A 15994-nucleotide genomic window follows, 5' to 3' on the forward strand; every position below is an offset into this window, starting at 1 on the left:
GTGGGCGTGGGCGCGTGCACACACGCGCACGCGCGCACACACACACACACACACACACACACACACACACACACACACACACACACACACACACACACACACACACACACACACACACACACACACACACACACACACACACACACACACACACACACACACACACACACACACACACACACACACACACACACACACACACACACACACACACACACACACACACACACACACACACACACACACTTCTTACACTTACTTCTTTCTTTGTATCATTCCATTATAGTGACTGTAGCAATTTGGATCCAGTCAGCCATTTGTTTCAAATGGGGTTTTAAATGTTCTTTGTATCATTTGTAAGAAAATGTATAATAATGATAAAATAACAGAGTACAACTTTGTATTGCATTATTACACAAAACCTTAAAGGATGTTGTCCAAACTCGTAAGTTTACAAAACAGACGGTTGCCTGTCATCTCAAGGGTGAAATTTGATACAGAATCTTATCGGCAGCAAGCAAGTAGTTATTGTGAATTATGGGAGCTAATTGATTACAAGGTTGTTTATTATTTATTACTGCTATAATTAATATACAAATAAAACCATCAAAATGTTCTCTATTGCTTACGTGTCTTTTGGTATAGCTTTCACAGAGGTTGTCCAGTTATTAAATGGATTTTGATGGAAGAGAGCTTTATTGAGTTAAACATGTTTTACTTTTGACATGACTTATAAGGCATATAGACACACACGTACAAGTGTTGCCTCATCAAAGTCAATTCCATGGCCACTGTGAAAGTAAAGTTCATTCTACGGCACTTCAACAAATCAAGTCTTCTCCAGAAAGCTACAACACCCAGAAATCTCCTTGCTGTATCCATATGTACATTTTTAATTTTTCAGACTTCTTTTCTACTCCAGCAGTCCAGTTAATTACCAGAGCCAAAAAGGCCAAAAACGTCAGCTGATCTTTACAGAAACAAAGCTCATCATGCTTCCTGGCTGATTTGACCTCTAGTTTCTTGTATCACTTCCACACGCTTAGGCCTTTGATGTCTACCTCCTACTCTCTTTGGACAGATATTTTCCCATGCTGCATGATTCGCTTTCCAAAAACACACTCTGGATCTTTCTCTCACTCCCACACACTCTCTTTCCCCACATTTACCACACAACAACCTCACTTCTACACACATAAACAATGACCAAAGTTACAACAATTCTTCCATTGTAATGGCTTGGGAACATATTGCATTTGTGGGCTGGTTCTGGCCCGCGGGCCGTATGTTTGACACCCCTGGACTAGACACTAGATTCCAACAATATCTATGTATATGAACTTAGTGGCATTTTTGAAAGGGGACATGTCCATAGATTATATTTTGGTATGGTAGCCATTGCAGAATGAATGGTAGCTTTGTCACACATATCAGCTTATGATAAAGTTATCCACCACCTACAATAAATTGGATTCTAGGCACTGATGCATATAGGCTCATTTTCATAACCTTACTCACGTTTTAGAGGACATGTTTGACATTTAAATGGTAGTTTCTTAGATTTCATCTAAGCCCATTTGTGAGTCTGACAAATAAAGAGGTCGCATGGGCTCTTCAAATTGTCAGTGACATTCATTTTTCCACAATTTTCACCTAAACTAGTCTTTGAGCACTGTGACATGTGGGAACATCACAGACATAAAATTCAAAAACTGGAATACTACTCACAGGACTAAGAATTCAGACAAGGTATAATCTACTCATACTACCCCATTCTGAGGGGTCATTTAACCCTTAAGGGCTTTGCACATATTGTTCATTGTTCATTTGCAAAAAAAAGTCTGCACAACAGACACCTTGCACATTGAATCCGATGCTTTTATTAATAAGTTTTGTTCTATTCGCAATGCAAGACAAATATTTTTCCTCTCCTCTGCTCTATGCACATTACAATATGAGTAGGTCGGTGACAGGCAGCAGGTATCAGTCTCTTATCAGCTCTTGTGCCGGGAAAAAAAGACCCCAGAAATATTACACTCCATATTTGAGCTCTGATGATAGGGGCATGTCTCAGTTCTGTGTTCTCTGGCTCTGATGACAGACAGGGGCATGTCTCAGTTCTGTGTGCTCTGGCTCTGATGACAGGGGCATGTCTCAGTTCTGTGTTCTCTGGCTCTGAGAGATCATCATTTTCAAAAACATTGGACTCGACCAGGGTCAAACTCATTCTAGTTCACGGGCCACATGTGACCCAATCTGGTCTCAAGTGGGCCAGATGAAGAAAAGGATTGCATAATAACAACACCTCCAAATGTTCCCATTTCTTTTAGAAGTACAATTTGAAAGCATTCACAGTGAATGGACCATCCATTTACAAAACAGATGAACAGCTGTGAACAAAAAAACAAGTGCAATTTCAACAACATTATATCTGTTTTTACACATTCCATAAAACAAAGATAGCAGGATAGGGTAGCCTTTGATCAATCCCACAAGTGGGAAATTCGCTTGTTACAACAGCTCAAACAAGTAGAAGAATGACACATTAAAATAACTCTAAAAGTAAATACTAAGAGTAAACAAGATATATACACTATACACACTAAATACAACAATTGTCCACACGTTTAGGCTACTGCTCATAAAAACGGATGGAAAAGATAAGACAAGAATAAGATAAGGTTGTCCCAGCTCCCATAGGCCTTTAAACAAATGATCAAGTCTACTGTTTGTAACTGTGCATTACAAGTGACAGCAACAGATCTTCTCTATATCAAAGGCCAATGAAAATAGATTCATTACATTTCATTAGTGCCATTTTCACACTTTACAAAGTCATCCTGTGGGCCGGTGGTTTGGGCACTTTAATATATCATACTACACACGGTGGAACATGCAAATCCCCCCTCCACCACAGATGGAAATTATATATTTACTCTCTTGTGTGGACTATCATGTGTCTCTTCAACTGTGCTTTATGAGCAACACATTTACCACAGACTGAGCAATTAAATTGTTTCTCACCTGTGTGGACTGTCAAGTGTCTCTTCAGGTTTCCTTTTTGCCCAAAATCTTTACCACAGACTGAGCAATTAAATTGTTTCTCATCTGTGTGGACTATCATGTGTGCCTTCAAGTGTCCTTTTTGAACAAAACCTTTAGCACAGACGGAGCAATAAAATTGCTTCTCACCTGTGTGGACTATCATATGTTGTTTCAACTGTCCGTTTAGACCAAAGCCTTTACCACAGACTGAGCAATTAAATTGTTTCTCATCTGTGTGGACTATCATGTGTAACTTCAAGTCATGTTTTTGACCAAAACCTTTACCACAGACTGAGCAATTAAATTGTGTCTCTCCTGTGTGGACTATCATGTGTCTCTTCACGTCTGCTTTACGGCCAAAACCTTTACCGCAGACTGAGCAATTAAATTGTTTCTCACCTGTGTGGACTATCATGTGTCTCTTCAAGTGTGCTTTTTGCCCAAAAACGTTACCACAGACTGAGCAATTAAATTGTTTCTCATCTGTGTGGACTATCATGTGTCTCGTCAAATGTGCTTTTTGAACAAAACCTTTACCACAGAATGAGCAATTAAATTGTTTCTCACCTATGTGGACTATCATGTGTTTCTTCAACTGTTCTTTTAGACCAAAACCTTTACAACAGACTGAGCAATTAAATCGTTTATCATCTGTGTGGACTATCATGTGTAACTTCAAGTCATATTTTTGACCATAACCTTTACCACAGACTGAGCAATTAAATTTTTTCTCACCTGTGTGGACTATCATGTGTCTCTTCAAGTTAACTTTTTGACCAAAGCCTTTACCACAGACTGGGCAATTAAATTGTTTCTCACCTGTGTGGACTCCCATGTGTCTCTTCAAGTCCCCCTTTTCACCAAAACGTTTACCACAGGCTGAACAATTAAATTGTTTCTCACCTGTGTGGACTATCATGTGTCTCTTCAAGTTATCTTTATGACCAAAACCTTTACCACAGACTGAGCAATTAAATTGTTTCTCACCTGTATGGACTATCATGTGTGACTTCAAGTTTCCTTTATGACCAAAACCTTTACCACAGAATGAGCAAATAAATTGTGTCTCTCCTGTGTGGACTATCATATGTGACTTCAAGTTTACTTTTTCATCAAAACATTTACCACAGACTGAGCAATTAAATTGTTTCTCACCTCTGTGGACTAGCATGTGTCTTTTCAAGTCTCCTTTATCACCAAAACCTTTACCACATTCTGAGCAATTAATTTGTTTCTCTCCTGTGTGGACTAGCATGTGTGTCTTCAAGTGTGCTTTATTACCCAAACTTTTACTACAAACTGAGCGAGTCAAGTGTGTCTTCCCAATAACTTCACTGTTTTTCTGTGAGTCTAAAACTGACTGAGGTTTGCTACTTTCCATCCATTCTTCATCACTGTCTTCAGTCTCAGGTTCAGAAGAGTCTGAAGTCTTGTCATCACTAGCTGTTTGTAAACTAGCTGGATCTAAGTTCCTGGCTGGCTCTGATACTCCACAGTCCTCTTCACCAGCTTCTGTTTTCATCTGTTCAGTTGAGCTGCTGGCCAGAGGCTCTGCCTCTCTGTTCTCCTCAGTTTGGCTTTGATGAAGCTGTGAGGACTGAGGTTTCTCTTCCTCATCTTCACTCTTCACAGGGACAGGAGTGAATGGGAACTTTGTGATATGGGCGTACTCCTGCCCATGAAGCTGTTCTCCTTCCTGATTGATCCAGAGTTCCTCCTGTTCCTCTTTAATGTGTGGGGGCTCTGGGTCCTCCTGAAGCTGCTCTCCCTCCTGACTGATCCAGAGCTCCCCTTGTTCCTCTTTAATGTGTGGGGGCTCTGGGGGCCCCTGAAGCTGCTCTCCCTCCTGACTGGTCCAGAATTCCTCCTGTTCCTCTTTAATGTGTGAGGGATCTGCATCCTCCTGACTGGCCCAGAGTTCCTTCTGTTCCTCTTTGATGTGTGGGGGCTCCTCCTGAAGCTGTTCTCCCTCCTGACTGGTCCAGACTTCCTCCTGTTCCTCTTTAATGTGTGAGGGATATGGGTCCTCCTGACTGGTCCAGAGTTCCTCCTGTTCCTGTTTAATGTGTGGTCGTTCTGGGCCCTCCTGAAGCTGCTCTTCCTCCTGACTGGTCCAGAGTTCCTCCTGTTCCTCTTTAATGTGTCGTGGCTCTGGGTCCTCCTGAAGCTGCTCGCCCTCCTGACTGGTCCAGAGTTCCTCCTGTTCCCCTTTGATGTATGGGGGCTCCTCCTGAAGCTGCTCTCCCTCCTGACTGGTCCAGACTTCCTCCTGTTCCTCTTTAATGTGTGAGGGATCTGGGTCCTCCTGACTGGTCCAGAGTTCCTCCTGTTCCTCTTTAATGTGGGGCTCTGGGTCCTCCTGGTCCAGACTGGAGCTCCACTCCTGTTGCTCAGCGGGAACCTCTTCTTTAATAACCAACAGCTGCTGGATGTCTGGAGGCAAGGCTTCTCTGTGCAGCTTCTGGACTTTAGACATTTTCATTTTCACACAGTGACAGGAACGTTTCCTCCTGAACTATTTACTGACAAACGTTATCATTCAACGCTCCAATAGCTTCACATCTAAGCTAACGTTAGCTTCACAGCTAAACCATTCACCTGAGTCCCATAAGAGAGGAGCTTCTTCTTCCCCTCAGAACTAAACGGATCCCTGGTTCCACTTTATATATTCGTGATAATATTGTCGCCACCCTAGGTCCTTACCGCAGCTGTCTGTCCGCTCGGCTGACGGGCAGGCCATTTAGCCGAGCGGATATTGATGCTTTAGATGCTTTGCTTTGGTTTGGAGGCCGCAGAGATCCTAGGTTCGAAACCACATTCGGACACTACAATCATCCGCACATACAAGTCTTGTGTGTATAATTAAACTTCTGAAGTACCGAGGATATAACCGGAAATAATACGCTACTGTCTGCTACTCCCTTCAAGAACGTTTGCATACACACCATAAATCGCTACCATCTTATTCTTCTCGACTCCTCTTCATGCTCCTCCTCATTGATCTATTAAGCTCCTCCTCCAATTTTAATGGTACAGTCGGTCCGTAGTGTATGGGTGGATCGCAACCACCCTGGGATCACGCGGAGGACATCTAATATCTCAGAAACTATAGTCAAAATGAAATATCGGCTATTAGAACTAAATTCCTAAAATGTCCTATACCTCCGAAACATAAAGAGATACATTTTAAGTTATTATCACTGTAAGTTTTTCACACACAAAAAAAAACATTATCGCAACCCTATGAACCATGGATGTGTATAGGTGCATACCGCCACCTACTGTACCGGAGTGTGTAATACCAGCACTCGCATACCAGATAACTTGGACTTTTGACAATGTTGAACATCTTAATATTTTATATTTAAACTGATGAACACAAACAAGTCATCACGTCTTAAATTCCAAGTCGTCTCAAGTAATTTATTTTTTGTCAAGTCCCAAACTCATGCTTTTACTTCTCATACACATTTTACAGAATATCCCCATTGTATTTTTTCAGTCAGATAGAGATCAGTTCCAACTTCAAAGAGATGCATGTGTATTTCCTGTATAGCCTATCAGATATCAACAAAGTAGCTTACCAATTTATTAACCCTTGGGATGAAGTTCATGTTTACAAGGCCTCACCCACACCATGGCAGTGCTACACACTGTATGCTAATAAGATACATTTTGTCAAATAAGGGATAATAATCTCATGACTACACCTTCCCAGGATAAAGTGATGTTATTTCCCATCAGCACAACAATAAATCACAAGAGACTCGGCTACAGTAATAAGTTGGTTTATTTGAAACAAACCCAAACAGATCATTTCTCAGTTAAAATTATAGTTCTTGTTTATACCTAAGAGATTGATTAAAATATAGTTTGGAACACTGCTATAATCCTTTAAGTGCAAATGAGTACATTTTTCTACTTTCAGTAAAGTAAGTAAAGTATATGATATAGTTTTTCAAACTATATCATATACTTTCTATGCTAAACTTGGGAAATGTGTTGCCTAGATGTAGAACTCACTGATGGAATGTTTGAAGTGTGCGATGATGGTCTCAATGAAAACATGGAAGAGAAAGGGCTTTTTTCCATGCACACAGTTTGGTATACAAGGCTACTGTGCAAAGTCTTGTGTTTAAGACATTGAGCAATATCAACATGACAGAAATGTCATTAACAGATGAGGTGCTTGCTTGCAGAGGCAATAGGTAAATCGGTTTCCAGGCACTGCAATGAGTTTTACATTCCATGTCTTTCCTGTACGTATGTAATGTCACACCAGAGGGATCGTGATGTGCTGTTTATCATCACGGCTGTGATTTGATTGTAGGCACGAGACCACAGGCCGAGATAATCACAGCTGTGACGATATACGGTAATAGCATGACCTTTATACAACAGTTGTACAGTATAAACAAAGCTATTCATCAAGTAATAGCATTTTTGTGTGATTTGAGACAACAGATGATTGTTTTACGTCTATTTATGTCTACAGTTCTCTCAGGATTGCACTACCAAGTGTTGCCGAGCAATAGGAAAACTTGCTACGTGCAGCTTCCCGATTGTAAACTATCTAAGCGTTAGCTACTTTGAGGTTAGCACAGATGATTTCAGCTTACCGTTCATAATGAAGGTCAAATGTATCCATATCACTGTCCCTACTTGGTGAGAATGCTGTTAGAACACAACCTATTCAAGCTTACATTAGAACAGCTATGAAACGGAGTGATATACATACAGTGAAGCATCCCGTGATGTTAAACTAAATATCATCATAATATCATCATCTGGAATGCCTCTTGTCCAATCAAATGCCATTTGAAAGCAAATAAACAAAAATCACTGTTGTCTCAAATTAATTTATGCTGCCCAACGGTTGTATAATAGCAATATCACACTCGAGGTCATTCTGTTGTTACTGTATATTGTCATGGCTGTGATTATCTGACTTCAGCATGACCGATATTACAGTACGTACGTCACTCCCTCTCGTGTGATATTGCTTCCCCTATGGTAGGCTTTCTGTCCCAAAATATAAGAGCATTTCAACGTCACCGGCAATCAAAGCTGAAATGCATGTAATTGGATTTCCACACAATAAATACCCCTGAATGAATTCTGTGCAAACCTGACATTGTAAGTAAGCTGTAGCCTATATTGTGAGGCAGAGAATTGCCAATAGCCAGAGGCAGGAACAAATGAGCAGCCATCTATGCCTTTTAAAGCATTGGCCCATTAAAAGAATGTAAATTCTTTGGGGAGAAATAAATTGTGCTAAGAAAAGAAATGTGTGGATCGCCACGGTAACCACATTCGGGCAACAGCAAAAAGGAACAACATAAAACAAAGAAATGCCTTTTAAGTACTATGCATGGTAATCGCATCACTTAGAACCTTTAAGAGTATAAATTAATTTATAAAACACAGGAATGGGCATTTTCATGACATTCTCTCAAGTGAATGGGAACAATATAGGATCACTTTGCTACTTGCTTGTTCTTTCAAGCAATGACGTTAAAGGGATGAAGTATTTTCCCCAGAGGGCAGCAGCATAGCTTATGGTGACAACTGGCCCACTCGCCCCCTGCAGCGTGGCCCACTCGCCCCCTGCAGCGTGGCCCACGTGCAGAGGAGATGGGCAGGAGGAAAGTTGAAACTTGAGCATGAAAATGTCATTAGCAGGGCCGGCTCATGGCTCACGGCATGCTGAGGCCGTCCCTCTCCACGGAGATGGACTTGACCAGCTCCTCGACCCAGCGGACCTCCTGTGCCACCTGTTCCTCCAGGGCCTCGTAGCGGTGCTCCAGGCGGCCCAGCTTGCGCTTGAGGGCGTTGGCGGCCAGCATGGCTGCCCGCGCCTCCTCCTGGCTCTGCCTACGCTGGGCCTGGGTGCGCTGCAGCTCCTGGCGGATGTGGCTGAGGTCGCTGGAGATGCTCTGGTTCTCCTCCTTGTACCAGCCCTCCTTTTCCTCATAGATGGAGAGCAGCGCTGCCACGTCGTCGCGGCACGAGCGCTGGTTGTGCTCCAGGTCCCTCAGGCCTTCCTCCGCCGCCGCAATCTCCTCCAGCACCTGGGAGAAGCGCTCGAAGTTGACATAGGTGTTGTTGGGCGGCATGCTGGAGTGGGATTTGATGGTGTACTCCTTCAGACGAGTGGTCTTCAGGCGCCGACGCTCGGGCTTGCGGCCACTCTCCTCCTGGCGCACGTTCCGCCTCTTAATGACCTGAAGAGGGAGACCAGTTAAGATTTAAAACGAGGATGGGGGTTAGATTATGGGCCCGTACACTTCAAACCCTGATCTTCCTCAAGTCAAAACAAAGTCAGTGAATAAAAAGGTGTACGAATGGAGTTCCAAGTGTGGGCTTCACTCTTTTCTACTCTAAGATAAGGAGCCCAGCACCTCACCTTAATGTGTAGATAAAGGTCAGTCATCACATCATTAGATATACATATCTTGTGATATTGATAAGGACACTAATGCTAATGCTAACTAATACACACCTTGATCCAGGGATGCTCAAGGCTGTCATCAATAGTCATCCTCTTCCTGCAAAATACATTTTAAGTGAGAAAAGGAAAATAATTCAGGCCCGCACATGTCTATTTCACTCTCCTGGGATGAGATTTGAAAAAAGTGTAGGAAATTTAAAAAATATATATTTTGAAACTTTTGCCCCCACTGTCTAAAAGCTGGGGGCATTTACACAATTCTGGGGGCACTTTAAAAAATAGTAATTAGTCCATAAAGTTACTAAAGTGTAGTGTGAACAGCAGCGCTGTTTGAAGTTACTAAAATGTAGTGTGAACAGCAGTGCTGTTTGTGTGTGTTCTTCATCGTTGTCTTCTGGCAACCAGCTTGCAGGTGTGTTAGAGATGGAAATTGAGTGAATTGAATGAAAATAAAATTATCAAAATATTGGGGGACATTTTTGCCCCTGGATCATGGTTTTTAGGGGCATTCTGAGATTTCTTGGGGGCATTTTTGCCCTTGCCTCTGGCTAAATTCCTACACTGTTTGAAAATATCCCTACTTGGGATCCTTGACCAGCAGACGACGTATGAAATCCTTGGCCAGCTCGCTGGTATTGCTGAAATACTCCTCGTCAAAGTCGTAGTTGACAGCGGAGATGTTGGTCAGGGTCTCCTGCTTGGTCTCTCCCAGAAATGGTGAGGCGCCGCTCAACCTGAAATAGACAAGAGGATTTGCGTTAGAAAAAACACATGAATAAGGAGTGAAATGATTTAGATTTGTACAAATGACATCAGACGTGACGTCATAACCTGCAACAGTACTCACAGAATGTATGTGATCACTCCAATGCTCCTGCAGATGAGAAGAGTCGAAGATCAATGTGGATCGTCACACAGATGAGTACACATTTTCACAGCAATGAAACATCATGGAATCTTACCACATGTCCGCCTCCAGTCCAAGTGGCTCATAGTTGACTATTTCTGGCGCTGTGAAATAAGCGTATAGCAAAGAACGCTTTAATTCAAGTCAAATGCACTATCTACATTTACAAAGCTAAAGATGGGAGAAGATGCTATCACGATAAACTCATCATGGACGTCTAAAGCGGAACTATTTACTGTGTGTATGAACTGGTGAGGGGAGAAAGGATCTCACCAACGAACTCTGGTGTTCCAAAGATGTTCTTGAACTCATTTCCTGCCTTGATCTGATGAGCGATCCCAAAATCAATCAGCTTGATCCTTGGGTTTGGGACGTTCTTATCTAGCAGCATGATGTTCTCGGGCTGAAAGATAACACAATGCAGCAATACATCATTTGGACACGGTAAAGGTTTTGATTTTCTACGGGATAAGAGAAGAAGGGGGGGATAACATGAGAGTTGGGTACACAATGTATCCGTTCCTCATTGCTTCTCAGACAAATAATTTTTTTCCCGAGATCTAATTATAACTATCTATTTTGTGTTTTTGTTGACTATCATAATATTAGCATTGTCACCTTCTCATACTTGGGTGTCTCCACTGTCAACAAACTGTAAAATGTTGTAATACTAAAGGGCATTCAGAGAGAATGATGATCCTGTGTTTGATTCCCCCAAAAAGAAAAACTGCCAGAACACAGAAATACCAGAGACTTACAGCACTAAACATCTGGTAACACATCAACTGAACGTTAACTCACGTTAAAGTCGAACTGAACCTGTTCGTCACGTGCATAATGAGTCCGTTTCAGACTGAAAACATAGTTTGTCTAAGATGACAGGTTGAGAGGCGGGTTATAGTATCATGTCGATGATTTTATTTGACAATTCTGGGGACTGGATTGGGCTTTGGCCAATCGTGGCGTGTTCCGCCTCCAAATCGAGTGGGATTCAGTGTGTTGTGGCGCTCCCCTCGGGAAGAGCCTTTTGACGGGAGGAGTGGAGCTCAGCGAGCTGCAGCCAGCCAGCTGCCTTCGTGTTGCCGAGCGGAGAGTGCAGCACGTCGGCCTGGAATCGACCCCTGACAACCAAGCTCTCGGATGCGCGCGCCATTATAGCTGATGTAAATACGATATCCCTGGAATGCGCGTTTTAACGAGCCAGTTACATTTCTTTGCATTCTTAGAGATTATAGTTTTTGTTTTTTGTTCATGTTTCTAACAATTGGCCAAGTTAGTAGTTAGTTTATGGGATAGGAATTCTGCAGATGACAGGCACTATTTTCTCTTCATTTGGAAGAAAGAAGTAACTCCCGCACACTGTCTCCAAATGCAAATAAAAGTTTAATAGATTTAATATTCTTCTATTAAACTTTTATTTGCATTTGGAGACAGTGTGCGGGAGTTACTTCTTTCTCACTGTGTCGGGTTTTGCCCTTCTCCGACGCACCTGTCGCGTAGGTGTGCGAAAGCCTTTTCCCCTCTTCATTTGGAAGAGAAAATTATCCAGAAATGAAGATTTGATTGACAGCTGCATGTCGTGATATGATTGGTTGAAATGGGGTAGAAATTTGATAGTACTAGGTGACGTCAGCAAACTGTACATTACTGTTATCAATGAAATCTTGAAAAATGAACTTTTGATGTGAAAAAGTGTGAAAAACTAAAGAAATTAGATTGTTGTGATTTTGTTTGCATACATTATTAAATAGGTGCACTGCATACCCAGGTATTTGAACTAAACGAAAAGAAAAGTCATTTTTGGGTTCAGCTCGACTTTAACTACGACTGTTGGCCCGGTGCTTCAAAAACAAGCCACCCCCCCCCCCCCCCCCCCCCATTGTGCTGACCTTGAGGTCAAAGTGGGCGATGCGTTTGGAGTGGAGGTACTGAACGCCGTCCAGGATCTGCTTAAGGAACTGGGTGGCCTCCTCCTCGGTCAGAGACTCCTTCTCGGCCAGGAAGTCGAACAGCTCTCCTCCAGACACCAGCTCCAGGATGAGGATGACGTCGGTCTTGTTTTCGAAGATGTCGTGCAGAGTGATGATGTTGCTGTGCTGGATCTCCCGCAGGATGTTGACCTCGCGCTCGATCTCCTCGCGGCTCACCCCCCGCCGGCTGGACGACAGCCGCCGCTTCTTGATTAACTTGGCGGCGTATTCGCAGCCCGAGCTCTTCTCCTTGCACTTCCGGACAATGGCAAACTGTCCGCTGCAGGGACAACATGTTAAAAGGGATGTCAAGAGAAAACTTTGGGATTCCACTTTGCTTGCCTTAAAATTAACCTTTTCCCCCCAACAAAATTATAAGATTAATCATATACTGTATGTCTTCATTTCTGTGACAGCTCCCATATATAGAAATCTGGCTCAAAACATAAATTCATATCTGAAGAATGCATACAATATGGCAGTACCAAAAAAGATGATGTAAACAAAATAAGGACAAGACTATTAAGTAGTTGTGTAAATGATGTGAACTGTGTAGTGCTAAAGCTGTTGAGACAAAAAATATTTCTAACCACAGAACTGGCCTTTGCTATTGCACATAACATACTGATTGTTTATACCTTGTTTATATATCTTGTCCTGGAAATATAGTCATTATTATGTGTATCTGATGTATTTTTATCTGTATGTTTGGACTATAGGATGGATATGTAAAAGGACTACAAATTGTGGATTACATTTTCCTCTGTGACAATGAGTGTTGCAGTAGCCTATGTTTTGTTTATCTGTTTGTTTTTTGCATTCTGCTGATTATGGTTCACTCTATGTGTAGTACGGCCTGATCAAGGTCAACTAGTTAACAATCTGACTAGCTACTCGCTTTGTGAAATAAAGAAACTCACATGGACCAAAAGTTGAGCAGTTTTGTTTTTTAACATGTGTTTTAACACTTGTTTTTAAACAAAAAAAGTAGTCTATAGTTTTGTCACAAAATGAACACATCAAACAGTGGGGTGTGATTTAGAAATCACTGGATAAATAACATGATTGAAAACGAGCAGCAAAACTATTGCGCAGGTAAGAAAACTGCATTGCCTGGCACATGGCCATGTAGAGAACTGATTGTTCTGCCATGTAATGTCTGCATACCTTTCCTCCTCAGTGCACACACACTGCCCTCTCATTTAGAGACTACATGCCACGGCGGAGGTGGAGAAGCACATTTGAGAGGCAGTGATGTCATGCTTTTGCTGCATTACTGCAGAAAAAATAATTCCATATAAAGATAGGAAGTCGGGTTTAATCTATTTAAAACTTGATGACTCACTTCCAAAGCTCTAGCACCGAGTACAAGGATATACAATGTTGCTGGAACACTACACATTTTGTTACACTGACGAAAGTATGGGGCCTCTGATGGATGTTTTCAATAACAATGTATCTGACTCCTATCCCAAAAAAGAATGTAGAGAATCCTGTAAACAGCCGCATAACTTACCTCCCCAGCTCCTCTCCCATTTCATAATACACTTCAACATCCTCTTGCCTGAAGCCAGCCATGGTTTGCTGCCCGGGATGTTGATGAAAGCAATAGCTTGAGTTCCACTGGAGTGAAGAATAAGATACAGATATGAACCCAGTGAGAATCAACAGCAATGAGGTAATGGATATGATAACAACATGACTAAAACACATGACATACTGGTAGATGCAGGACTAGGGTCTGAACACAATAGGCAATAATGGCATTTTGTGTGACATACGAATTCACCTTCAACAACCTGGCGGTCTACTCTCCTTATTTGGCCAGAGTCAACACAGCTCAGAGTGTTTCTGAGACTTTCTGGCTGGTGTCAGACCTCTGCATACCAGTCCTACGTACGTCATCTCCTTCCCTGGACCAACCAACTCTGATTCAATTGTTAAAGGGACTGGGATTTAACCATGGATTTAACTAGCTAGGCTACCTGCTATTTGGCAATTTAGTGGTTTATACATTGGCGAAATGCTAGCGACAAATAACACAACACATAGTGACAAAAATAGTTTGGCATATTGATAACTCACCGGGGGCAGTACTACAAAAGATGCTAAACAGCGACTCCAGTCTACAAGCTCAAGCCAGGCTGGCAAAATAAACATTTCTCTGAGAACTATCTTTAGCAAAGAGAGCACCATGGACAAGCTTATTGATAAACATAAACAGAGCCTACCTCCTATCAATTTCTCCAAGTTTAAATGGGCCGAATCAAGAAGAAACACAAGGCATCCTGGCAACGTAGCTACTAATGCAAGCCAGCTAACTATGTGGCTGGTTAGCTTAGCTGGTTAGCTGACATACTATACCGGCTTTATGCTGAGTGAGTATTACTTCTGTGAAAAAGACATAGGACTCGTAACATTGCATAAAGTTATATGTAGGCTACAATAACAGCAATTTATTTTGTAAATTACCACACCGGTTAGCTAACGCTACTTACATTGGCTACGAGTGGTGCATTCCTTTCCCCGAGAGTGAATTGAAATGCGAATTATCAACTAGCGTCAAGTTAGCCAGAATGAACAGGATTTCCGGTCACTTGTAAAGTCTGATCAGAACAGAACAGCCATTTCAATCAGGCTTTTCTTGTTTGCTATAATATAATATAATATAATATAATATAATATAATATAATATAATATAATATAATATAATATAATATAATATAATATGTTTTCTATAATTTACTGTGATACTTTTACTAATATACTAATAATAAGGTAACAATTTATAATAACGTTGGCCATTTATAAGCCTTTAGTTAATGATGAAGTAATAATTTACAAAACATTAACATTAACTATGTTAACATATCACAAATGTTTTGTAACTGTAAGTCATCTATAACCTTTTAGTAAAACGCTCTGCACTACAAATTATAAAGTGTTCCTCACCTGTTATAAATGCTGTATAAATCATTTACAATTAATTTACAAGGCTTTCTGCATCCTCTCTTGAATCTTGAAGAAACACTAATCTAAACAATTCATCACACATAAATGTGTTAGAATGGGTTAGCTCCATTTGTAAAATTGAAGCCAATGGGGAAGTGTCTTAAACCTGCATTCTTTCGAATGGCCTGCAGGGGGTGACCCATTGGTTTGTGGATTTCCGTTTTGAAGCCTCATGGCATTCTGGCCGTTGCCATCTTGGTTCTCAGCAAGACCGGAGGGGTTTCCCGAGAGCCGCAGCGCGGCCTGCTGTTGGTCCGTGATCGGCAAGCTGCGTGATCAATGGACAGGTGACCTGTCAATCACGCCCCCCAAAACATAGTCTGCTTCTATTTTACTCTGGATGGGAGTGGACCATGATTTACAAAATGAACATCATGCTGTATTGAAGAAAAGACTTGAAACTAGCGATTGAGGTCATAAACTCATTAGAAAAGTGTTTAATGACAAATCAAGTGATAAGTTTTAGTCTTTCCTTAAACACACAGTAGCCTACTGTAGGAGCATATGGATGGATGGATGAGCCTGATAGATTTGTTTTAATAAGCTACAGCAGGCGACATTAAACTATCACGCAGTGCACCATGGGAATGACTGAACGGTAGTGTGGGG

At 41.7% G+C, this 15994-nt stretch overlaps 1 protein-coding gene across 1 annotated transcript; it reads right to left on the reverse strand.

Moving 5' to 3' along the window:
• Window positions 1–6817: 6817 nt before the first annotated feature.
• dapk3 (death-associated protein kinase 3) lies at window positions 6818–14896 on the reverse strand. The gene is made up of 9 exons (XM_083653650.1): window positions 14872–14896; window positions 13890–13996; window positions 12293–12653; window positions 10677–10806; window positions 10459–10507; window positions 10344–10370; window positions 10078–10230; window positions 9548–9593; window positions 6818–9269 (listed from the first exon to the last, which is right to left on the reverse strand). The coding sequence occupies exons 2-9, from the start codon at window positions 13949–13951 to the stop codon at window positions 8742–8744; spliced, it is 1356 nt and encodes a 451-aa protein (XP_083509776.1). The 5' UTR covers window positions 13952–13996; window positions 14872–14896; the 3' UTR covers window positions 6818–8741.
• Between the last annotated feature and the right edge of the window lie 1098 nt (window positions 14897–15994).

This window comes from Poromitra crassiceps (genome assembly GCF_964638095.1).
Source record: "Poromitra crassiceps genome assembly, chromosome: 17".
Classification (NCBI taxonomy): domain Eukaryota; kingdom Metazoa; phylum Chordata; class Actinopteri; order Beryciformes; family Melamphaidae; genus Poromitra; species Poromitra crassiceps.

What these genes read in the sequence shown, in the direction of transcription:
- dapk3 (XM_083653650.1), bottom strand. Translation starts at nt 13,951, where the DNA reads ATGGCTGGCTTCAGGCAAGAGGATGTTGAAGTGTATTATGAAATGGGA. An exon ending in TCGCCCACTTTGACCTCAAG is followed by an intron (nt 10,807 to 12,292) that starts GTCAGCACAATG and finishes GTTATCTTTCAG; the next exon opens with CCCGAGAACATCATGCTGCT. An exon ending in GGACTGGAGGCGGACATGTG is followed by an intron (nt 10,371 to 10,458) that starts GTAAGATTCCAT and finishes TCTCATCTGCAG; the next exon opens with GAGCATTGGAGTGATCACAT.